A 21,978-nucleotide genomic window follows, 5' to 3' on the forward strand; every position below is an offset into this window, starting at 1 on the left:
AAATGAGTATTCTTGTAGCATAGGGCAGCTGGTTTCGCCCAAAATTATGACAACGCCCGCGAGATCTGTCCCTCCCGGTTACTTGCGGTATGCCCATTATTATCGTTTGGAGGTATGCCCGCTCTAGACGCAAGGACATAGTACCGCGATTATTGTCTATACCTGACGATTATCACCACAGACTTATGCAAGAGACCCAAATAACCCTTGACCCAGATACCTAGAAAGTTACTAAATTTATAAAGAAATGGCAGGGCCTTTGTAGACTATAAAAAATACAAAGCTACCCTTCATATAACATACAAGTAAGGATGAAAAGATAGCGCAATGTTTTTAGCTAGTTATAAAGGGAAAGTCCTTGAGCAGAAGCGCATAACAGAAGGCCAAATGTCGACTAAATATTAATAAACCAGCCTGAAAACTGTAGAGACCGGTACTAAGCTGCCTAAACTTATCATTCGTGAGTAAATGAATTCAGTAAGTACCTGGAATGTCGCATAGTTTCAATTCACACGCTATAAATGCAAACGCCCTTTAGTTTGGAGGTCGACGACATGCCTGATCCCAATTGAACTAAATAGAACGCCTGCACTTCTCTTATGAGCTTTTTCCCTACCTTGTGCTTAAGCAACCTTCTACAGGAGAAATACAAGCCCTTATAAGGAGCTCTAACTAAGCATACTCTAATCAGTTGACTGGAGCGGACATGAAATAGTAGCTATTTTTTTGGCGTTAGCAAGGTGTGAAGCCCCAGAATCCCAGTCGTATATAAAGCGCTTACAATGGGGAGAGATATGTGTGATCGCCTCACATGTAAACTCCGTAATTAGGTCATCCTGGTACAGACACAGGCCAAGAGTGTATCGGTAAAGTAACTTTGATACTCTTGGATGAAGTAAACAGTTTTGACCGTGATATTTCAGTGGTTAGAATGAGCTGCCAATTACCGGGCTGGTTTTACCGAGCCCTTTAAACTACAATTAGTATCAAGATGTCTGATTACTTCAGAGGAATGGTATTGAAGTTGTAGCATCTTTCAGTCTTTGACTTTGGTCCATGTAAGCATTTAATAACACTGGTGATTGTTTTAAGTACTGTGACGATAATCTGAGTAGTCTGCATCACACGCAATAGCAATTAACCGCCATCCCAGAATCAGCTCTGTTACAACGGCTAGACCGTAGGCTACCCAGCGAATTCCTTATAGGACGCGTAGCGAATTTCATTTACCTCTGGATTGCCTATTTTATTTCCTGACTTGCTTCCTCCTTGCTCTCTCCTTCGTCCCACTTGAACCCGGCTACACAGCCACAAAATTAAACAAAAAACCTGCTTTGTCTTATGCTTCAAGAGACCCAGGCCCGTTTCCTTTCTTACTTGCAAGACACAAGTGTTGCATATGGTTGCCGAGTGTCTCAAAGTCCTCCCAGGCGCCTACATAAGGAGCCACCGCATTGAAAAGCTTCCCCACCTCCTGTTCATAAGATGGTTCTTTTACGACAGTATGCGGGTGCGCGCAGTGCAGGCAGAAGTTTTTCCCATACTCGAGCATTACATCAATCCAGGCAGTCGGATTTGTAGTTAATGGCGGAACGGCCATTGGCCGACTGAACAAGTCGCCTACCAATTTCGCGTCTTTCATTGTTTTTAAATATTCCTTGCATTTCTCGTTGTTATTCCAAACGGGGGCGGCGGGGGCGGCGAAGCCAATGTGGATGAAGCCGGCTACGGGCAAAACCAACTTGACGTTGTTGAGAAGCATGTTGATACAGCTATTGACTCTTTGAATTCTAGAGTGATTCTTGGCAGCAAGAATTATCGCTCTTGATGAATCGAAAGACAAGTAAAATGAGGTAGCAAAAGACGTCGTCCCGTAGCCAAGAAGGATCTAGTCCTTTATACATCTTACAGTTACAGGCGATATTACCTACAATGCTTCCCAATGTATCCTGCCGAAACGGACAGTTGTCCTCCGTGTCTTTTAGAAATGAGCGGACTTGTGGCTGTTGCTTGCAGAGTGCTGCAACTCGTATACCCACCCTGGTTAACCTGTCGGATCAACGGGTCCGCCATCGGGCCTCCATAGAATAAACTTGTGTCGCGAATAACTTTATTCAGGCAGCCGCACCAGCCATGTCATGTTTTGAGTTTGGCAAGTCAGAGTATGGAGCACCGAGATCTCGGGAGAAGTCGGTACAGCGCGCAGGATCTCACCAGTCAAGAACGGGGTGAGGATCGCTGACATGATAAGTAGCTATAAGACTAAAGAAGTATTTCAAAAGGGGATTGTTAGACCGACGGGATTTCTGGGGGTTGGTAACCCAGCTGGTCTAGTCATAAAAGCTCTGCTGGCGATGGAGTTGAAGACATGCTGCAAGAAAATGGGGATATAAAGATGACATCTAATGAAATCAGGGACTAACGAATTATAAGGATTGTGGAATCAGGGAACTGTCTTGTTCGCGAGCCACTACGGCTAAGATTAGGCTACATCGAGTCAACTATCGCGACTGTATTTAGAAGGAGTTTTTCACCTGATAGCTAATTACAGCCCACTTGATTGGGATTAATGGTGGCAGAGCCTACCTAGCCCTAGGTATCGGTCACGAACTGTACATAGAAATGCCAACTGATAACCTTGGCTGGAGGTAATATTACCTTGCATACGACAAACCGACCTTACATTCCCCTTTTACCGTCTTCAACCGACAGGCCCTGTTGCGGCGGTTACACACTTGGATATGATGGTAGAACATGTAGCGAACTTCGTTTGTGTTTTTTTTAATTGCAATTCTATTTCCCGCCCTTCTTCATCCTTTCCTCCTCCCATCATGTTTTTTTTCCTTTGCTTGGCCCCGCCTAACCTAAGAGGCCGCATAGGTCACAAGATCATTTTTGACTCGATGCACATAATCCTTCCATAGCATCGCCGAGCGACTGCACGCTGTTCCAGGAGCTAGCCGAGTAAGGAGACGCATGGTTAATAAGCTTACCCAACTCCCTTGTGAAAGCGTCATACTCGAGGAAACCGTGCGGACTTGCGCAGTTATTGCACCATGCCAGACCAGGCCCGATTAGCTTATCAAGCCAGCCGGGTAGATCGAAAAGTGGTCTCGGAGGCGCGCCAAATGCCAGCGGGAGAGTTTGGCCGATACTTTTCTTCACTGTCATCATTGCTGATAAATAATCGTTGCAAGGCTTGCTGGTCTCGTAGGCCAAGCCAACGTGGGCTAAAGCGGCTACTGCTGGCACGAGCCATTTAGCTGTGTTGATGTGCATGTTGACGAAGCCGTTGGCTCGTTGAGTTCTATAGTGGTTTTGGTTACGACCTTTGGGGCAGCAAGAAATATCGCTCGCGATCTGGGACAAAACAAAGGTACAAAAAAAAAAAGTTCTAGGTGAGAATAAGGGCAAAGTCTGTAGCCAAGACTGAAGGCAGCTGTGTCTATCTGCAGACAAGTGAATCCTATATATACCGAGCAAATCCTATCATACACATTACGCATAATACTTACTAATAAAGGCCTTACCAACAAACATAGTAATACTGCGTCTGGTGTCTTTTGGACTCTGTGGTTGAAATTGGCCGGCTCCTAATGTTGAAACTCGTGAAGTCTCCCCCCCACCTCTTCGCGATTGACATGTGGGAGCATGCTGCCGGGCATCTCAAGAGTTTCAACAACGGCGCATACGTAAAGATGCCGGGAAAGGTTTTCAAACATGCCGGCCCACATGATACCTCGGAAGCGATTCTTATCACGATGCAATGACCGGTAATAGCTACTGGTCTAGAGATACCTTTACATATATAGGGCGAGCGCGGGGAACTGAGGTAGAGGTGTGATTCTAGATAACATACATTTTGTCATGCTGTAAAAGAGAAAAAGGGGCAGTCAGGGATTGGAGCGGTTGTGCTATGGTCACGTGTGCAGAAATGTGTGTGGAGTACTCTGTGAATAGAAGCAAAATGCGGGGCATGTCGCTACTTATGGAAGAATGTGTGCAAAGATACAAATTGCGTCTTAGGCTTAGCGTTTCCCGGCATGTTGGAAAACCCCCTTCCCGGCATGAGTTAGGTCCCGGCATCTTTACGTACTCAACAACAGCCGCTTGGGACGGGTGGGCACGCCAACACGCCGGGAAGGCTTTTCAGAGTACGTAAACAGCCAGTGAAGGGTTTCCCACACATCCATTGATGGCTTCCGACGGTTGAAAATCCTTGCATCACCCAAGCCACCCGGGCTAGTTTCTTGGTTCGTCAGCAGCGGCCAGGGGCGTTTCTCCAAAGTTCCCAAAGTTATCCACGACGGGTCACGAAAACATTGACAAGAAGCGCGTGTAAATGACGGAGATCACGCTGAAATGGTACTGTAGTATAATGCTGGTGATAGTGATTGATTTGCGCGGATCTGCTCAGCAGTGATGCTGTACTCCGTAGCAGCAGAAAACTTGTGTTACGACAAGGTTGCATTACAGTACAACGTTATCGGTATCGGTGTACCTGGGTAGATCGGTATGTACCTATGTACCAACACCTAAGGTACTCGCTTGCTGTCAGCAAATGGGTCGACGAGTCATATCGCTCCACCTGCGGAGTACTCCGTGCTCGTATTTCAGCCGCAATCTGCAGAAAGCACTCCGCACTCCGCGCGACAAGATGCCAATGGCACCTCTCTGCAGTGCAGTCTCACCTCTCTGAGCGCTGTATCTCAGTTCAATGTTTCAACCCTCTTGAGCCATCTTTCCCTGGTTCGTTTGGTTCGCTCCTTCCACCTCGAGTGAAGCGCCCTTCGTCATCGTCACACAACGAGACAGACTCCATCCTGCTGATTTCCAACGACCCTGCCTTTTGTGTTTCGATTCCCGCCCACTCCAGAGACCATGGCAACCTGTGCACAAGTTCTTTCTCGTCATCCTCACTGGCGCCCCAGCCGCTCAATCGGCTGCAGAGAGCACCATGGGCAATTTCCAGAGCTCGCCGCTGCAGCAATGTCTCAACTCGGTCTGCCAGGGACGCAGCGCCTGTGTGGCATTTCCTAGCGATCCTCTGTACCAGCTGTCGTGGGTCAAAGCCTACAACAAAGCCATCCACGTTACCCCGATTGCCGTTATCCGACCCAAGACGGCCGACGAGGTTGCCCAAGCTATCAATTGCGCCGTGCAGAGCAAGGTCCATGTCCAAGCCAAGTCTGGAGGGCATTCTTACGGGTGAGCCGTAACCCGGCCATGACGTTCGTTGGGTGTTCCAAAAATGTTCACGCTGACATCTCATCCAGCAACTACGGTCTGGGTGGCCAAGATGGAGGGCTCATGGTTGACATGGTCAACTTTCAACAATTCACCTTGAATACCACCTCCTGGCAAGCGACCTTTGGTTCTGGCTACAAGCTCGGCCAACTCGACATGCAGCTGCACAAGAGTGGTGGACGTGCCATGGCCCACGGCACCTGCCCCGGAGTGGGAGCCGGCGGCCATCTCACCATTGTGCGTTGCTGCCTCCCCGCGGATCGAGTGCTTTAGCTCTCATAGCCAACTTACTTACAACGCGGTTTTCTAGGGCGGAATTGGCCCTTCGTCGCGCATGTGGGGAACAGCTCTCGACCACGTCATCGAGGTGGAAGTTGTCACCGCTGACGGTCAAATACGCAAGGCGAGCGAAAAGGAAAACTCAGACTTGTTCTGGGCCCTTCGAGGGGCCGGTGCTAGCTTCGGCATCATCACGCAGTTCACCGTCCGCACACAGCCAGAGCCTGGGCATGTCGTCGAGTACACGTACGGATTCAACTTTGGCAGGCAGCAAGACATGGCGGCCGTGTACGAATCGTGGCAAAAACTCGTCAACGAACCCCAGCTCGATAGGCGCTTTTCCTCTCTGTTCATTGCCCAGCCTCTAGGCGCCATCATCACTGGAACCTTTTTCGGCACCAGGCAGGAATATGTAGCCACCGGAATCCCTGGCAAAATCCCCAGAGGCGGCACCCTTGTCTTCAAGGCCACCGATTGGCTCGGCTCTCTGGCGCACATTGCCGAGAAGACCGGCATAGAGCTTAGCAACATCCCATCGCAGTTCTACAGCAAGTCCCTTGCCCTTCGCCAGCAAGACGCCCTTACCCACGAGACGGTAACCAGCCTCTTCAACTACACGGGTTCCGCTGATGCCGGCACACCCCTGTGGGCCGTTATTTTCGACACCCACGGCGGTGCCATCAGCCAAGTCGCTGATGATTCCACGGCATATCCTCACCGCGACAAACTAATCATGTACCAGTCTTACGTTGTAGGCCTACCCCTGCGTGAAAAGTCGAGGGATTTCGCCCAGGGCATCCACGACATCATCCAGAAAGGGTCTCCGAATGCCAATACAAGATACGCCGGATACGTAGACTCTATGCTTGGTCGGTCTGAGGCACAACAGACGTACTGGGGGGGCAAGTTACCGAAACTTGGCCAAATCAAGGCCAAATGGGATCCCAAAGACGTTTTCCACAACCCTCAAAGCGTTGACCCAGCTTAGACGGACGTGCAAGGCTTACACTTTTTGCTTGGGCACGGGATACAGAGGCCGATTCGTACTCTTGCTGCTTGCCTTGGGACTTCCAATGGCGGTATATGGCAGGCGTATTTTTCTGTTGTTTTCTTTCCACCTCGATGTGGTAGACATGTGTTTCCCCGCGCATGTTGCTAGCGTGGGAGAGAGATTGCAACGTGCATCTGGTGTACTCTAACATAGACTTGCCAAACGCATAGACCGAAACGACTAGATTGAGTTTCCGCAACTTTTTGATAATGTAAGACTTGAGAAAAGCCGAGATTATAACGACTGGATTGAGCTCCATCAGGTCTTGATTATAGTAGACCCGATCGAGGCCAGGATTATAATTTATTCGCTTCCATCATTTCTCGATGCATTCATCAGGTTCAAATACTATAATCACAGAGTCCATATACCCCGACTCGAGAGCTCATATATCGGCGGCCTCGAAGTGGACGTCGACACCATACACGACACGTCTACATCAAAGCGAGGGAACTAGTGAATCTCAGCCAGGTGTCCTAGAAGCATCCGTCCAAGTGACGTGTCGTGCTACAATGCGGTGTTCTGCGAAAACTCGCTGGAGCTCGTCGGCATCAACTGGCGAGGGGAGGGCGAGCGCGACTCTACGGGATTCCTGGTCTCGCTTTCTCGGGGGAGTATTACAGGTCGCGGAGCAGGGTGCAAAGCCTGCTCGAGGTTTCAGACGAGCCACCCCGCCCGGTGTTATGCCGCGATGGTATACTTGCCGCGTCAGCCGCACCGTATCCGAGGAAGTAGCTCGAGCTTTGACGCGGCTCTGTTCTGGGATTCCCAGGCAATGAATGCTAGCAAGTCGCTAGCCAGTGCTCCGTTCGTTTTTAGTGAGAGGGCCTGGTCGATTCCAAGGCTGTGGGCAACGACTTGCAGCGCCGGCTGGGCTGAGGCCGTTGAGGCGCCGAGTATGCGATTGTCTGGACCTCGATGCCGGTAAAGTCACATTAGTACGGCTTGTGGTTTGCAACATGTCGGTTCTGTCGTGTATACCATCGCTCTTGGGCATAAAGAGCTGGTTTTCAAAATATACCGCAATACACGGGAACGTTCAGGGTCCGATGCTTTTCATATATAAAAGTAAAAACAACGTTTCTGTGTCCTCGAACCAAATTCATGGTCAATGCTCGCCGCCGGAGGGGCATAATTATCAGTAAGACATTAAAAGCGTAGGGAGGACGAGTATTGCCCTCGCTTCGCAGGGTGTGCCGAAGCACGTGGCATACGACACGAAGAAGTGTTGCACCAAGAATTGAGACTCTGTATGGGTGGACGCTCGTCAGATACTCCCGTGACTCCCTTTCCCCGAAGAAATGTGGGCGTTTCCACTGCCGTGAAGCAAACTCTAGGTGTGCAAGTCACCAACCAACCTATGAGATGCCCTTGTACTGCCGATCAGCCCCGGCCAACATGACCAGGTCCCTTTGCTGGGGTCGATGGGCCGCTAATGTCGTTCCTTTGTCGAACGAATGGAACACGTCGTACTGCTCGACTAGCATAAGCTTTTATTCCCAGTCGGTCGGTCTGAATGTGGGAAGCACGAGGTCGTGATAGAGATCAAGGCCAAGGGCAAACCAAAATATGCATTGACCTGCTGATCAGAAGCCTGGCCCTCTGTTTTTTTTTTTTTTTTTTTGTGGCATGGCGATTCATTGGTTGAAGCAGCGCATTCCTAGAAGTCGAGCGTGACCATTGACGACATCAGGACGGCGTCTCGATTTTTCCAGTTCTGGTTCTCCAAGCTACGGCGGCACCAGAGCACTCCGTTCCGCTGGTCATGGGCAAGGCCGACACTCGAGAACAAGCTTATGCTGAAACATTTCCATCCTCTTTGTTTCGGGCATTCAACGGAGAATTGCGCTGGCTCCAGGTGTTTTGACGCCCATCAGCCCTTATGACTCTAGTGTTTACGTAGACTGGAGCTAATCTTGAACAAGAACCCCCAGAGCCTGCACGCGCACGCCATCTGAGCTTCGAATCGGAAAAAAAAAGGAATGGGTTTTCCGCGGCGGTCTCCTCTCGTCGGGCATTCGCGGGTGACGGTGCTCACTGGAAGAAGGACCCTGATGGAAAACGACGGTGGCACTGGATAAGTAGTAAATTATCCCGCCTGACGCAAATTTCAGCAAATCGGCGGCACTCGGTGGAGATCAAGCTTTTCAACGCACCAGCTGTCGAGAGATCCAGGAGCGGATCAGCTGCTCCATTCGTGCATGCATGAGCACGAAGCGTCATCGCCAACGCAGATATCGCATCAACCAGCGTCGACATTGGAGCTCTAAATCACGGACCGGTATAATCGCTTTTCCGTTATGGCCGCCTAGGAACCGGATTGTGGGATAGACGCGGCAAGGAAAATGAACAGTCGGAGCCGTTTGTCTCGGACTTTTGGAACACTCACCTTGACATACATACCGTACATGACTTGGAAACCAGAAATTTCGCCGTGGTCTATCCGGGCGGACGCACATGCTGATTTCCCCTACCCCTCCTCCCCCACCTTTTCTCAAGCCCGTTTTCCTTGCATCAATGCCTCGTGACCAGGACGAATATTCATCGACTCAGCATTTCCGCATCCGGACACAGCTTGGCTTGAGTCAGCGATTTTCCTTTCCTCCTCTTTTGTTGTTCCTTTCCTCTAGGTTTGCACTAGACGCGATCAAGGGCCAAGGGTCGCATCCGTGACGATCCCTATTCAACCAAAAGCCAGACCCGACTTATTGATGTATCCACAGTTCATGCGAGTCTTTTCCTCAGGCATCCTACACCCGCCTTTGGCCCTGCCATTCTCCCGCATTTTGCTTCGCAACGGCGAAATCCACCGTTTCGCGTGTTTCTCATGGGACGCACATCATACCATGCATGGCAGTCAAGAAGACATATTCTCGCGCCTACACTCCACCAGGCGCATGCTCCACCACGATAGCTTATCTTGATAGCGACCCAGCCCGTCACCAAGGGCAAAAAACAAAAGATCGGCCGCGGGGGAACGCGCGGCGACACAAGCACGTCTTTGGCCCTCGACCCAATCTGCCACAACAGCGGCGAGCACCGGCGACGCCCCCCTTTCACCTTCTTGGACGTGATAATGTCGGACGCGTATGGCCCGCAGCCTGCTGTTCCACCATTGTCGAGTGACGCGAGTGATACCCGAGCAGCACCAGCGGCCCCGACTGCCGAGTACGACGGAACCGATTTATTTGGTTTGCCGGCCGCCGAGGCATTGCGCCTACTCAGCTCCAGCGTGGAGGTTCTCGTTCGCATGACGGGGGACATTCCTCCCACGCCTTCGCCCAAGACGTTGACCAATCCCCAAATGAGCGGCATGCAGGTCGAAAAGGACAATATCGTGAGGTCGCACTCCCAGCAGAATCTCGCAAGGCTGCGGCAGCAAGCTGGAGCGGCGTCACCGAGCACGAGTGCTGGGGCCTTGAGTCAGGACTTGAACAAGTTGCAGGCATACAGCGCCAGCATGGCAGCCCAGCTAGTAGCGCAGCAAGAACAAAATCGCCCTGCGCCGAGACCAGCATCGGCGGCCGTGGAACCAGCAGAACCCATAGACGGCGTTCAGCTGAAACACCATTCCCCCGAACCACCACCCTACGTCATTGTTGGTGCCGACTCTCAACCCGTCAATCTCCAACACGGTGCCATCACGCGTAAATTCTACAGCAAAAAGGAGCCGCCCATCACCATCAAGCAGTACCTGTTGCGCCTGCACCAGTTCTGTCCCATGAGCACGGCTGTGTATCTCGCCACATCACTGTACATCCACCGACTGGCCGTCGTCGAGCGAGCCATTCCTGTAACGAAACGCAATGCCCACCGGCTAGTTCTGGCGGGTCTGCGCGTAGCCATGAAAGCCCTCGAAGACCTGTCGTATCCTCACTCCAAGATTGCCAAAGTCGGCGGGGTTAGCGAGGTCGAGCTTGCTAGGCTAGAAATCAGCTTCTGCTTTCTGGCCGGATTCGAGCTCGTGGTTGGGGAGGAGCTGCTGCGTGAACACTGGGAGCAGTTGAAGGATGGCAAGGCTCAGCAGATGCTCAAGGGACTGGAGGTGCCAACCTTGAAGTTGGATGTGAGACCTAGAGAAGTGTCTCCAGCTAGTGGGTGATGGCTGGCATGCCGCGGACAATATCTTTTTTATTGGGGGGGGGTTACCCTCTAAATTTTTGGGTATATTGACGATTGACTGTCCCATACAGGGCTGCGGTACTGCATTGAGGAAAAAGCATGTCTTTATTGCATGGAAGGCGGACAGCGATTTGTTTTCTTTTTTACATCGTCGGACATTTACGAAGAGTATGAGCGTCGTCGACTTTTATTGGCATGTATGTATGATGTTGTCTTGGGTGCGAAAGCCTCGTTTCCGACGGCAGGCGTAGGTTCATAACCTAAGCAGGAATAGCCATCGTTGACGGTAAGCTTTCTGCCATGATGGAATTCCAAGAACCAAGGGTATACAGTGGCCGTTTGCTGTCATGTGGCCACAGTTTCGAATTCGTGTGTCTTGGACAGGCTGTGTGTTACCTGGGTGGCACTCGAGTTGATGCCAACGAACATGCTGGAAACTTGGCTGCTCTACCTGTCTTACACCCAGCTGAAAATGAGGTGGACGGCAAAGGCGGAATGGAATTGCAAGACTGGCTTTGCTACCGTTAGATGAGCGTTTTCGGGACAGACATCGTACCAAAAGAGGTGAGAGGTTTTGATCAATTATGCTGCAACTGTTTTACAGTCTTGAAAAAAAGGAAAAGAGCAAATAGCAAATAGCAAATAGCGACATGGTGAGTCCAACTCCAAAAGACTGAAAGAACTGCAAGACAATCTGATCAACTCGGCAAAAACAATTCGTCCCATCATGCATCGTAGAATCGTGGCGCAGTCAAAACCCCTCCCCTTCAGCCTAGTTGATGGTGATGCGGCGGGAGCCCTGCTTCTTGGCCTTGGGCACGACGACGCTCAAGATGCCGTCCCTGAACCCTGCAGAAACGCCGTCCTGGTCCACCGGCGCGGGAAAGGTGAAAGTTCGCGAGAACTCGCCGACGCTGCGCTCAGTGAGCCAGTACTTGACGCCTTGGTCGCGCTTCTTGGCGTCCGACTTTTGGACCGCAGTCTCCCCCTGCTGGCCCTCCTTGTCCTTGCCCTCGTCAACGTCTTCGACCGTTGCCCTGTGGGACTCGCCGCCCTCGCCGCCCTCGGTGATGGCGCCCTTCCTTTCACCTTCCTCGATGACGCCAGCCGGCGGGGTGCCAGCGGTGTAAGTCCGCTCGGACCTGCCGCGCACAACGAGGGTCTGCGGCTCCGTGAACTCGATGTGGACGTTGTCCTTGCTCAGGCCCGGCAGCTCGCCGTGCAGTTCGTAGCTCTCCGCCGTCTCGCGGACGTCAAACCTGGGCTGCCAGAAGGCGCCGCCAGATCGCTTGCCCCCCTCGTGGTGGGTGGCGCCTCCGCGGGAGTACGTGTCGAAGTCGTCGAGGAGGCGGAAGAGCGGGGTGAAGGAGGATGTGTCCTCGTAGAATGCGCGCGGGAAAAAGGCCATGGTGCGAGACGGGATGTTTGTGTGCAGAATGGGATGTGTCAAGATTCGCAGAAGGGGTCGAACTTGCTTCAGAGCTTGCATGTGTTTGATGGTTTGAGGTGCTGATGAGGGAAGAGTGAGGTCTGCGAGAGGCCAGGAGGGATGGGGAGGGTTAGATTTATACCTGGGGAGGCACGGTTGACGGTGGAGGTTTCGGCATGTCGTAGAACATTCTCGCGTATGCCGCCGTGACGTCTATGGAAATGTCTGGAAAATGCCTTATGCAAACGTGACGTAGGGCAATTGCCTGATGTGTTGCGCGGAGCGACCATGTCATTGGAAGGTTTCGGGCAGTCGGTCGTATGTTCGCGATCAGAGGCGCAGGATCTGGAAGCTACCAGAGCTGACGGCGGCTTTCTGTGGGGGCCTCTGTGCCACCCAGTGTCGGTGGGTGGGTTGGACCTGGACTCTCACCTCAGGGAGGTACTATGTACTACGTGGGGGAGGCAAGTTTTCTGTTTACGCCTCTGGCCCATTTGCAAGGTTTTTTTTTTTTTTTTTTTTTCCCTTCTCCTTTCGAATACGTCGAGCTTTTTGTCGTTTGTGGCACTGGGCTGGACAAGATTCTTCGACCTGTCTTCTCGGCCGACTCGAACCGTTTTGGTCGCGGATGTAATGCGGAACAAGCGTCGTACCACCTGCCAGGTATGCTCCTCCACATTTTGCTGCGGCTAAAAACACCACCATCGCTAGAAGAGCGGGCTCGTCGAAATGTTTCTACGGGCACGCAGCCCCGTCATAATAGCCGCCAGTCGCCAAGCTATGGGCTTTCTCGTGACGAGCGATAGTCGCTGGCAGACTCATTTTCGGCACAGGATGCCCTTCCAAAACAGGTAGGTATCTGATGGTTTTGAAGCGTCTCAAAATAAAACATAGTCAAAGACCTTTATTCATGTGAGGCTCGTATGTAAAACAAAGTTGTACAAACAAAGTCCCCTTGATCCACGTGTGCCGTGATTGGTCAGCAAGTACTAGCCTGCTGAGCGCTCCGAGCTATGTAGCTGCCTGGCGCCTCATGACTCAACTGAAAAAGATGCAAGAAATACCACTTGTACTGGGCAGCCAACCAGGGCGCATCTTTCACGTCTCCCGCTTGGCACACCCTTCCCGAACCTCACCCCACAGTTCTTCCACTTCCAAAGGTCCAGGCAACAACGGATCGATTGACAGTCACAAGACTTGCTGGGCCAAGGGGCCCTGGTCCGAGTTCCAGGCACATACTATCATACATACTTTGGTGCTTACGACCGCCGGAGGACTTTTACCCATGATTCTATGCTCCGTACTTGCACCGCAAGTCTACATCATCCCACGTCAGTGGAGCTCGGAGGCCTGGCTCTCAGCTTGGTACGGACATGGACTGTTACATGTACTGAGCTGTGTTTGCGATCAGCAGTAATGCTGCACCTGTTCGGCAAAAAGGACCCTCTAATTTCATAGAGTTAATGTTTCATTACTTTGCTACCGTTTCCGTCTCCAGTCAAATTCAAGCTACCGTTTCCATTTCCAGTGCAATTTGACCATTACCCGCTAAACAACTATTATGCAAAGCTCGGAGCTCTTGGTCTCACCCCCGTCTGTAAACCCCATCGTCGTATTGCACCCGGTTCCGGCGCATACGCTGCCTCAGTTGGTACTGCTGAGCCTCCAGCTCCTCGAGCCTTGTCGAAACACGGGCCATGTCTGATATTCGACGCTCCTCGATATTCAGCTGGCGAATGGTCCGGAAAAGCTGCTCCTCCTCTCGCTCCGTGTCCCCGTACTCTGCGCCTGTGCGTTTGAGGGGCACGGGCTGGCGATTTGCAATCTCCGCATTGGCCTTGGCGATTTTCGTCAGCTTGGACTGACGGGCGTGCTTGTCCTTGCTTCGATCGCCATCAATGACCTCGATACGGATGTGGGAGCGGTTTCCATCACCGCGAGACAAGCGTTCGTCCACAATTACTGGCCGACGAGAGGCGGGGCCGCGGTGTGTTGCGTCGACGACCAAAGGCGAGGTATTGGCAAAGCTGGGTGATGATGGGGCAGCGTGGGGGAATGCAAAAGCTTGGGGAGGTGTTTGCGGAGGGGTAGGCGGGTGATCCACGAGCAGGATGCGTTCTCTTCTGTCTCGACTGTGGTGGTTTGAATCGACCTTTTGTCCGTTGACGTAGACTCCTGACCACCTTCTGTGTCTGCCGCCTGTTGAGCCGCGGTATGACCGATCCGAATCGTCTCCAGAACGGTGGCCTGGGGTCGATGTCCGCGGAGTGTAGGTAGGAGAGGGGGGGCATTGATCGACATACGGCGAAAGGTAGCTAGATGGCCCGGAAAATGCCGGTGCTGCAGAATGGCCGTACGGGAGAGACTGAGGAGAGTGTTGGAACAGATGATGGTTGGAGCAAGGCTGTCCGTGCAAGGAGGATGAGCAGAGCGATTGTCTGCTCACCGTCTTCTTATGCCCGTCAGGGTAAACGTATGTGTAAATGTCCATGGTGCACATTGTTGGCCAGGCGGGTTGAGGACCGTCGAGGCAAGTTGGGGCTTCTCAGCCCTTTGGATGTGAACTGAAGCAGGACGACGCAGGTTGGAGGTTTCTCTCGCTTATAGCGCCTGCGGCGTGGGGAGCACGTAGAAGGAATTTGAGAGAGGCGGATTCAGAAGAGGTTTTTGTCAAGTGGAAGAGAAGGGGCTGGGTGCTGGGGGAACGAGGGGGGAAGAGGAGTTGCCTGGAATGCGAAGAGGGCGGCATGGTGATTGTTTTAAAGACAAAGGCTCGGGTGGAAGTGGAAAAAAGAGGCCTCGGGAGCAGTGAAGGTGGTGAAGAGGAGAGGCGTGTGATTTCCTTATCCAGCAAGTTGACGGTACGAGTGTGGTTTGAAACCCCACCCCCCCTGGGCCTCTCCCATCCCCCCTGCCGTCTGGTGTCTTTGTGGGTGTTGACCCGCTTGGTTTCTGCCTTGCTTAGCCTGATAGGCTTGGGAGGGTTGGTGGGGGGAGGGAGTGGGCTTGGGGGCTTGGCCCGCCGTGACTCCCCGTCCGAAGCGGCACCGCCAAGGCTGATTGACACTTTGACAGGCCAGGCAGTGCCAAGTGCCAGTGCCATGCCGGCCCGCAGCACAGTGCCCATGGCACAATGACGCGCAGCAACTTGCCCCTGCACGCACGGTCTTGCGTCAACCGGCAACTGCGAACTGCGACGCGACGATGGAATCTGTCTGGTCGTCAAAACTCCCTGCCGCCAGCATACCGCGCACACGCAACGACAAATTGCTCCGCATTTATCCGTACCAGACAGGCCTCTCTCTCTCTCTCTCTCTCTTTTTTTTTTTTTTTCCCTTCTCTTTCTCCCCCAGGATTCCCGAGTCGCCCCAGGGCGGTAATCCTGGGGCCGACAGCTTCCCAAGCGATCCCGGCCCACGCCCTTTGACGATTGACTCACGTCGGCATGGCAGCCGCCGACGCGGGTCTGTCTGGCACGCGACCCCTTGTCCGCGCCACAAGGCGCATCGGCTTGCTGCCATTGCCATGGGGCTTCGACGGAGCACTCCGCACCGAGGACCCAAGTCTCTCATCATGGCCACGCTGGCGGCCCTCTTCCCCGGCCGTCGTGGGCCTCGCTCGGGACGGCTGCGTCGACGACAACGCTCATTGGTGGCGGCCAAGGGAGGGAGTGAGGCTGCCGTACGCAGCTCCAATCAGCCAACGCACTTGCTCCGACTCCGTCTGAGGCTGCCGTACGTGCTCCAATCAACCTCGACGCGTCAACGTCTCCCTCGCTCTTGTCCAGCCTCGGAGGCAGGCACTGCTGCCTGCGCTGCCTTGACTCTGGAGGTCAGACTACGGAGTGCGGAGTAGACAAATGATCGAATCGAGCGAGGCTGGGGGTTGATGGCACAGAACAGACCCCCAGCCATGCAGTGAGCATTTAGCTGCGCATGTCAACTCTTAACATGCCAGCGCGACAACACAGAGGCGCTGCATAGGTAGGCAGACGACATGGTCCATTACGTGCATCGATATATCTATCCCTTTGCCTAGCCAATGTCTCATCGCCGCTGCCGGCATTGCCCGTCTTTTTTTACCTTGCTGCTACTTTCTTTTTCTGCCGCGGCTTGTCCTGGACAACAGCATGCCTGGCCATCAGGTCTCTTTCTTGTCATTTTCTTTTCTTTTTCCCTTATTTTATTTTGGCCTTCCCTGAGTTGCACTCGCCGAGACGTCGACGCCGCATCTACCCAGTCAACCGAGTCAAGTCTGGACGGCTTAAGCCGCATCGTAAAGACCACGTACATAGAAAACTTTCAACAATCGACACTCGGTGCCCAATCTGACATGACCAGACGCTTCCTATGCGGATGCACGTTTCAACGTCATTTGCCCGCACTAACGCATCAAAGCGGCATTGATTCTCTTCACCGCAATTCAAACAATTCCAACAATGGACTGCCTCTCGTCGCCTTTGTTCCCAAGTCGCAGCCTTCTTTCGGCCAAACCGACCCCACGTCTTACACTACTGGGGCAAAGGACATTGCAGCATCAAATATACACGGGAAGCATAGCATGGCTGTGTCGGACTGACCGCAATCAACGCACCTCCTTGCCCGTCTGGGGCATGTAACAGACAGGGTCGAATGCCTCCCCCACCAAAAAAAAAAAAAAAAAAAAAAAAAAAAAAAACGCGCAAAGGGTGTCCCGCGGGGCGTCCCTTGCAGGAGATGATGTGCTGTGCGAGCATCAGCATCCGCACTCGTCGTCCAACTTCCCACGACGTCTGTTGCGCAGGACAGGACAGGCAGGCGCATGCGGCTGCCGACCTGTAACGGCTCGAATTTCCAGCATCCAGCAAGACACCCGGGGGGGCGTCTGTAGTTCGCGGCTCTGCCCTGACCTCCCTATTCCCCCCCCCCCCCCCCCCCCCGACTCCCTGGTTTTCTTTGTGGATAAGTGAGCCTCTCTCGAGGCGCGGAAACAAGTCGACTGACTTTTGTCGCGCGCCTACTCTCCATGTTTCGCGCTTGGCCCGCCCCACTGGCCGGCTGTCAGAATGCACAGGGAAAATGCGATAAATGCTTGATTGAAGGAACCAAGTCCTCTCTAAGAGACTTGTGTTCCCAGCTATTTATAGTGGGATAGGGGGTACCCCTAAGGGCTTACTGATCTAGGGAGAACTCGGCATATCCAACCTCGGATATAACCGATATCCACATTATAGATAAGCCAATTTCCCTCCAATACACCCCCTCAGGATATACTTTCTCTAGGATATCCTGCCATATAGCTAAACTTAGTATAGAGCAAGATAATAAGTAGAAATATCAATCTACTCAAAACGATGTGCGCAAAATGACGGTGCCATTATTAAACAGGCTACCTATATAGGGGTAAATTGGCCTAATAGCATATATATAAAGTAAGAAAAACAATAATAAACTGTAGATTCTAATTTTTTATAGGAAATAAGTATAGCTATTAAAAAGCCCCTTTTAATCTGATTTTTTAGGGCATCTTTTAATCCTTCTAAGGCTCTTCTTTACTACTAAGGTCAATATCGTAAGATTGCGGTCTAGCATCATAGGATCCCTTCAAAATAATAAGCCTAAATTGCTAGCAGAAGATTTTAAATTTCTGGCCTATTAGAGGCTTTATGAAACCGTTAGCGACTATATTGCCTGTTGGAACCTATATAATATCAATTGTTCCTTTCTGAACCTCCTAGTATAGCTAATAATAATAAATATTTACGTAATGAAGCTGTGTTACGAGCTTAAAGAATTCCTCTTTTAATAGGCGAATAGTCTAGATATTATTGCATTAAATTATAGGGATATCGGCATATAATTAGAGCCCAACTTCCTTATATAATCTCTTAAAGGCGATAACCTCTTTTGCTATATAAGATATCGCAAGAAGCTCTGCCTCTATTAATAATATTGTAATAGTATCCTATTGACCCGATTTATATATAATCGGGCCGCTAAAGAGCTTAATTATATAGCCCTAACTGCTTTATTGCGTTATAATATCGTCGGTATAAGAAGCATTAGAAAATGCCTCCATTTCTGCTATATTAGCTTGGAATTCTATCGTGGTATTCTTTTATATATAGCTGTAGTTGAGTGCCTTCCTTACGGCTTATAAATAGTCTAGACCCGGATTTTAAAGGAATCTTAATAGCTATGATCTAATATAGCCTAATTTAGGCCTTATAATTATAATTGGATACACTAACGAGCCTACTATTGATTGGTATTGCTTTATATTATATGGTTTAGCTATCCTATTAAATGCCTTAAGTCTTATAGCATGCAGTAGGTGCTTTAGAAGGCGGTCCTTAGTATCATTAAACGCAGTGAGGTTATATTTTATCGCTAGCTTATTGAAGTAAGCCCTCTATATAAGCTATAACTTTCCGGCCGTACGGTTGCGAATAACCTTAATTGCTAGGAACCACTATAGCTCGCCGAGATTTTTAATCTTAAATGCCGCCATTAATGCCGTATAGAACGATTTAAATGCCTCTATCTATAATTTATAATAAAGTATAATTAGGTTATTAATATAGAAGAATATAATAAGGAAGCTATTAATAAAGATATAGGGGTCCTTATAGACCTATTTAAAGCCTTATTGCAATAGGAATCGTAATAACTCTTTAAACTATAGTAGTAGAGACCTTTGAAGCCCATATAGAGCACGCAATAACCTAATAAATGTGAAACTATTATAGAATCTATTGGGTTATTTGTAATAGATGGTCTCGTTAAGTGGTGCATTAAGAAAGGCTATAACGAAGTTATATTAATACGTTTCTAGGTCAAAAAAGTATATTAACGCCATAAGAAGCCGAAATATATATACCGTAAGCGCTACTGCTTAGGTATTACAAAGATCATAGGGTTGTTAATTACTATAAACGCATAATCGTGCCTTATAACCAGTAAGATACCTATTTTGGTCCTATTTATAGGCAAATACCTACTTTAGGTCTAATAGCTTAATCTAAGGGTCGATAGATAAATTATTTTATTAAATAATATACCTAATCTCCTCATTTATAACCTTTAAATATTTTTCTTTCGCAGTAGCGATAAATTCTTTGCACTTAGGGTGCTTCCTAAGCTCCCTCTATATCGCTAGCTCCTTAGGCATATTCGTAATATATAGTGCCTCTATTATAGCTAAAAGCTTCGCGATAGAAGCTGCGAAAATATTATAAGCATTTTCTTCGAGCTTTATAAAGAATATATTATTAAAGGGAGTAATCAACTTAAATTTATTATTAGGCTTAGGCGAAAATAGTAGGGATAGTAGTATCGCTTAAGCGATAGCTTCTTTGGGGTAGTCTATAACCTTAAGATTAATTTCTATCGGTTAAGGGGCATTATTAGTGGCTTTATTTTATGCCTTTAGTGCCTATTTAATAATAGGATTATTAGTAAAGATATTTTCAATCGAATTCCTAGATAATATAAGTTTAAAGTCATTAATAATAGGTGTTTCTTTAATATTACCGATAAGGCTATTTAGGGCCTCTTTCTATTATTTAGAAATCGGTAAATAGCATTTATCTTAATAAAAAACGGTCTTATCGAATATAATATAGCTAGAATTAAACTAGTAGCTTCTTTTTAATAAAGGCACCTAAATTAGGTACTAAGTGGTCGAGATGTAGCCTGCTAAATACCTAATATAAGCTCTTTGGTTAAGCTTTAGGCCTTTTTGTAATATCCTATTGCGAGTCATTACGAAAGCCTTATATCTATAGGCGCGGAGGTAGTAAATTTATAGATGAATATCTGCCGGTAGGTATTTCTAGGCGGGCTTATTATTATGGAGCTAAAGTTAAAGTATTTAAAGAGGTGACTTCTAGTTATTATAAGGTCTTTCCGACTTCTTAGGGCTTTAATTTAGTAAATATACCGCTACTTCAGCTATAATAGGCTATAACTCCTTAGGAAAGCCTACTTATATATTAAGAAGGGCTATCTTCGTCTTTAATACCCCCCCAAAACGTTTAATATAACTGTTCTAATATTAATAACTAAGGCTTAAATTTCGAATTATAATGCCTTTCCGCTTAGCTTTTTCCCGACTATTATTAGTCTAAAGCACTATTTTATTATTAAAGATAACTATCGCGATCGCTATATCATATAGGCGTAAAACTCGATTCTCGAAGATTAGCTAATATCTAGGTAGGTTGGTCTTTCTAGGTATCGTAAAAATATATTTTATTCCCGTAAATCGGTAGGTAAATAACGCTATATATTTATTACCGTTAAAAGTAGTAGCTTATAGAAATAGATCGAAAGAGACCACTTTAAAGGGTTCCTAAGGTATTAAGAGCTTATAAGATAATTATAATATCTACTTTATGATTTTCACGCTGCTATAAACCTTATAATTCGAAGCTTCTTTTTCCTTAGGTATCTATAATATATCCTTAAAAATATAATCTATCGAATCCCGACCTAGGTGCCTAAAATGTATATGCTAAATAGTATAAGGTATTTTTATTGAAGTTTTAGGCTGGCGGCTATCTCTTCGAGCTAAATAGGCTTCATTAATAATTAAGGCTTTATTTTGAGCCTTTATAATGAATTTATCTATAGGCATATCGTTTCTACCACTTTAGTAGAAGATATAGGGCCTTTTTTCCACCTAAGAAACTTAAAAGATAATTTTTTATTAACTATTTTTTTATAGGTAAATCTCGTCGACTTTATTATTCTAAAATAATCCCTTATTTCTTATCTTTTTTATAGTAAGAAGATTCGCTATAATTATCAGATTATATAGAATATCGGTAAAGGTAATAGCCCTTCTATCCTATAATATAATTCGAACAGAGCTAATACTAAGAACTTTTAAAATACTATTATAAATATTACGAATGAGGTGCTTATCGATATTATAGTCGATATTAATAAACCATTTTATATCGTTGAAAATATATATTAAAGCGCCGCTATCGAGTATAATATAAGATTTTAAAAGATCTAAATCATCCGGGTGAGTTCCTATAGAAAGGATAGATATTATAAATACCTTATCTTCCTTTTCTTTCTCTATTAATCTATTTTCTTTTTTATTATTATTATTATTACTTTTGCCTTTACTTTTGCCCTTATGTTTATCTTAAAAGGTTTTAAATATATTTTACACCTCTTTAGATTCCTTTTTTATCTTTTTATATATAGCTTTTTAGCTTTTCTTGCTGATCCTATCTTTTAAGTAGTTTAGAGCCATCGATAGAGTTAATATCTAATAATTCTTATAATAAGGCCCCTTTACTATATAGGGCTTGCTATAGTATTTATAGGTCTTTTTCTCTACTAAAAATAAAGCCAAAGTATCACTAGAAGCGGCTTATAATAAAGGTTTGGTATCGTTAGTTATAAATGCTATATAACTACTGCTAATCTTCCCCTTCTCTTCTAGCTCCTATTTCTACTAAATATATTTAACGGTTATTAGAAAATCGAGATATTTATTCCGTTCTTATGCTTTTACTATTCGATTAAGGATTTTTTTTTTAAAGGTAGGATACTTTTAATAAAGAGCTTCTGCTAGCTATTTAGTAGGCGTATTCCTATTAATAAGGATCGAGTTTATTCGCACTAATTATTTATATAATATAGAGATTTTGTTAAATTATTCTTCTATATTATTATTGCAATTCTCAAGGTCACTATAAAAGCAGAGCCTTACTAGCTAGCTAGATGGCACAAGACTGTCTGCGACCTGTGAACTAATCTTAGTATAAATACTAGATTTTTCACCAAGTCCTAAGACTATACAAGTGCTATAAAGCAGGGCAAGTGTAAAGGCAAGGCAAATATAAGATAAC

General features: G+C 48.1%; 5 protein-coding genes across 5 annotated transcripts; 3 read left to right on the forward strand and 2 right to left on the reverse strand.

Moving 5' to 3' along the window:
* Positions 1–4,957: 4,957 nt before the first annotated feature.
* On the forward strand, positions 4,958–6,514 carry UV8b_03339 (uncharacterized protein; the record flags this gene model as incomplete). Its single annotated transcript, XM_043140837.1, has 3 exons — positions 4,958–5,208; positions 5,277–5,484; positions 5,558–6,514. 3 exons carry the CDS (start codon positions 4,958–4,960, stop codon positions 6,512–6,514), a joined length of 1,416 nt encoding a protein of 471 aa, XP_042996771.1.
* A 1,461-nt stretch (positions 6,515–7,975) lies between these two features.
* Positions 7,976–8,444, forward strand: UV8b_03340 (uncharacterized protein; the record flags this gene model as incomplete). The annotated part of the gene is made up of 2 exons (XM_043140838.1): positions 7,976–8,095; positions 8,271–8,444. The coding sequence occupies 2 exons, from the start codon at positions 7,976–7,978 to the stop codon at positions 8,442–8,444; spliced, it is 294 nt and encodes a 97-aa protein (XP_042996772.1).
* A 1,209-nt stretch (positions 8,445–9,653) lies between these two features.
* On the forward strand, positions 9,654–10,679 carry UV8b_03341 (uncharacterized protein; the record flags this gene model as incomplete). Its single annotated transcript, XM_043140839.1, has 1 exon — positions 9,654–10,679. The coding sequence occupies one exon, from the start codon at positions 9,654–9,656 to the stop codon at positions 10,677–10,679; it is 1,026 nt and encodes a 341-aa protein (XP_042996773.1).
* A 792-nt stretch (positions 10,680–11,471) lies between these two features.
* On the reverse strand, positions 11,472–12,107 carry UV8b_03342 (uncharacterized protein; the record flags this gene model as incomplete). Its single annotated transcript, XM_043140840.1, has 1 exon — positions 11,472–12,107. The coding sequence occupies one exon, from the start codon at positions 12,105–12,107 to the stop codon at positions 11,472–11,474; it is 636 nt and encodes a 211-aa protein (XP_042996774.1).
* A 1,606-nt stretch (positions 12,108–13,713) lies between these two features.
* UV8b_03343 (uncharacterized protein) lies at positions 13,714–14,628 on the reverse strand (the record flags this gene model as incomplete). The annotated part of the gene is made up of 2 exons (XM_043140841.1): positions 13,714–14,493; positions 14,575–14,628. 2 exons carry the CDS (start codon positions 14,626–14,628, stop codon positions 13,714–13,716), a joined length of 834 nt encoding a protein of 277 aa, XP_042996775.1.
* Between the last annotated feature and the right edge of the window lie 7,350 nt (positions 14,629–21,978).

This window comes from Ustilaginoidea virens, chromosome 3 (genome assembly GCF_000687475.1).
Source record: "Ustilaginoidea virens chromosome 3, complete sequence".
In the NCBI taxonomy this organism is placed as follows: domain Eukaryota; kingdom Fungi; phylum Ascomycota; class Sordariomycetes; order Hypocreales; family Clavicipitaceae; genus Ustilaginoidea; species Ustilaginoidea virens.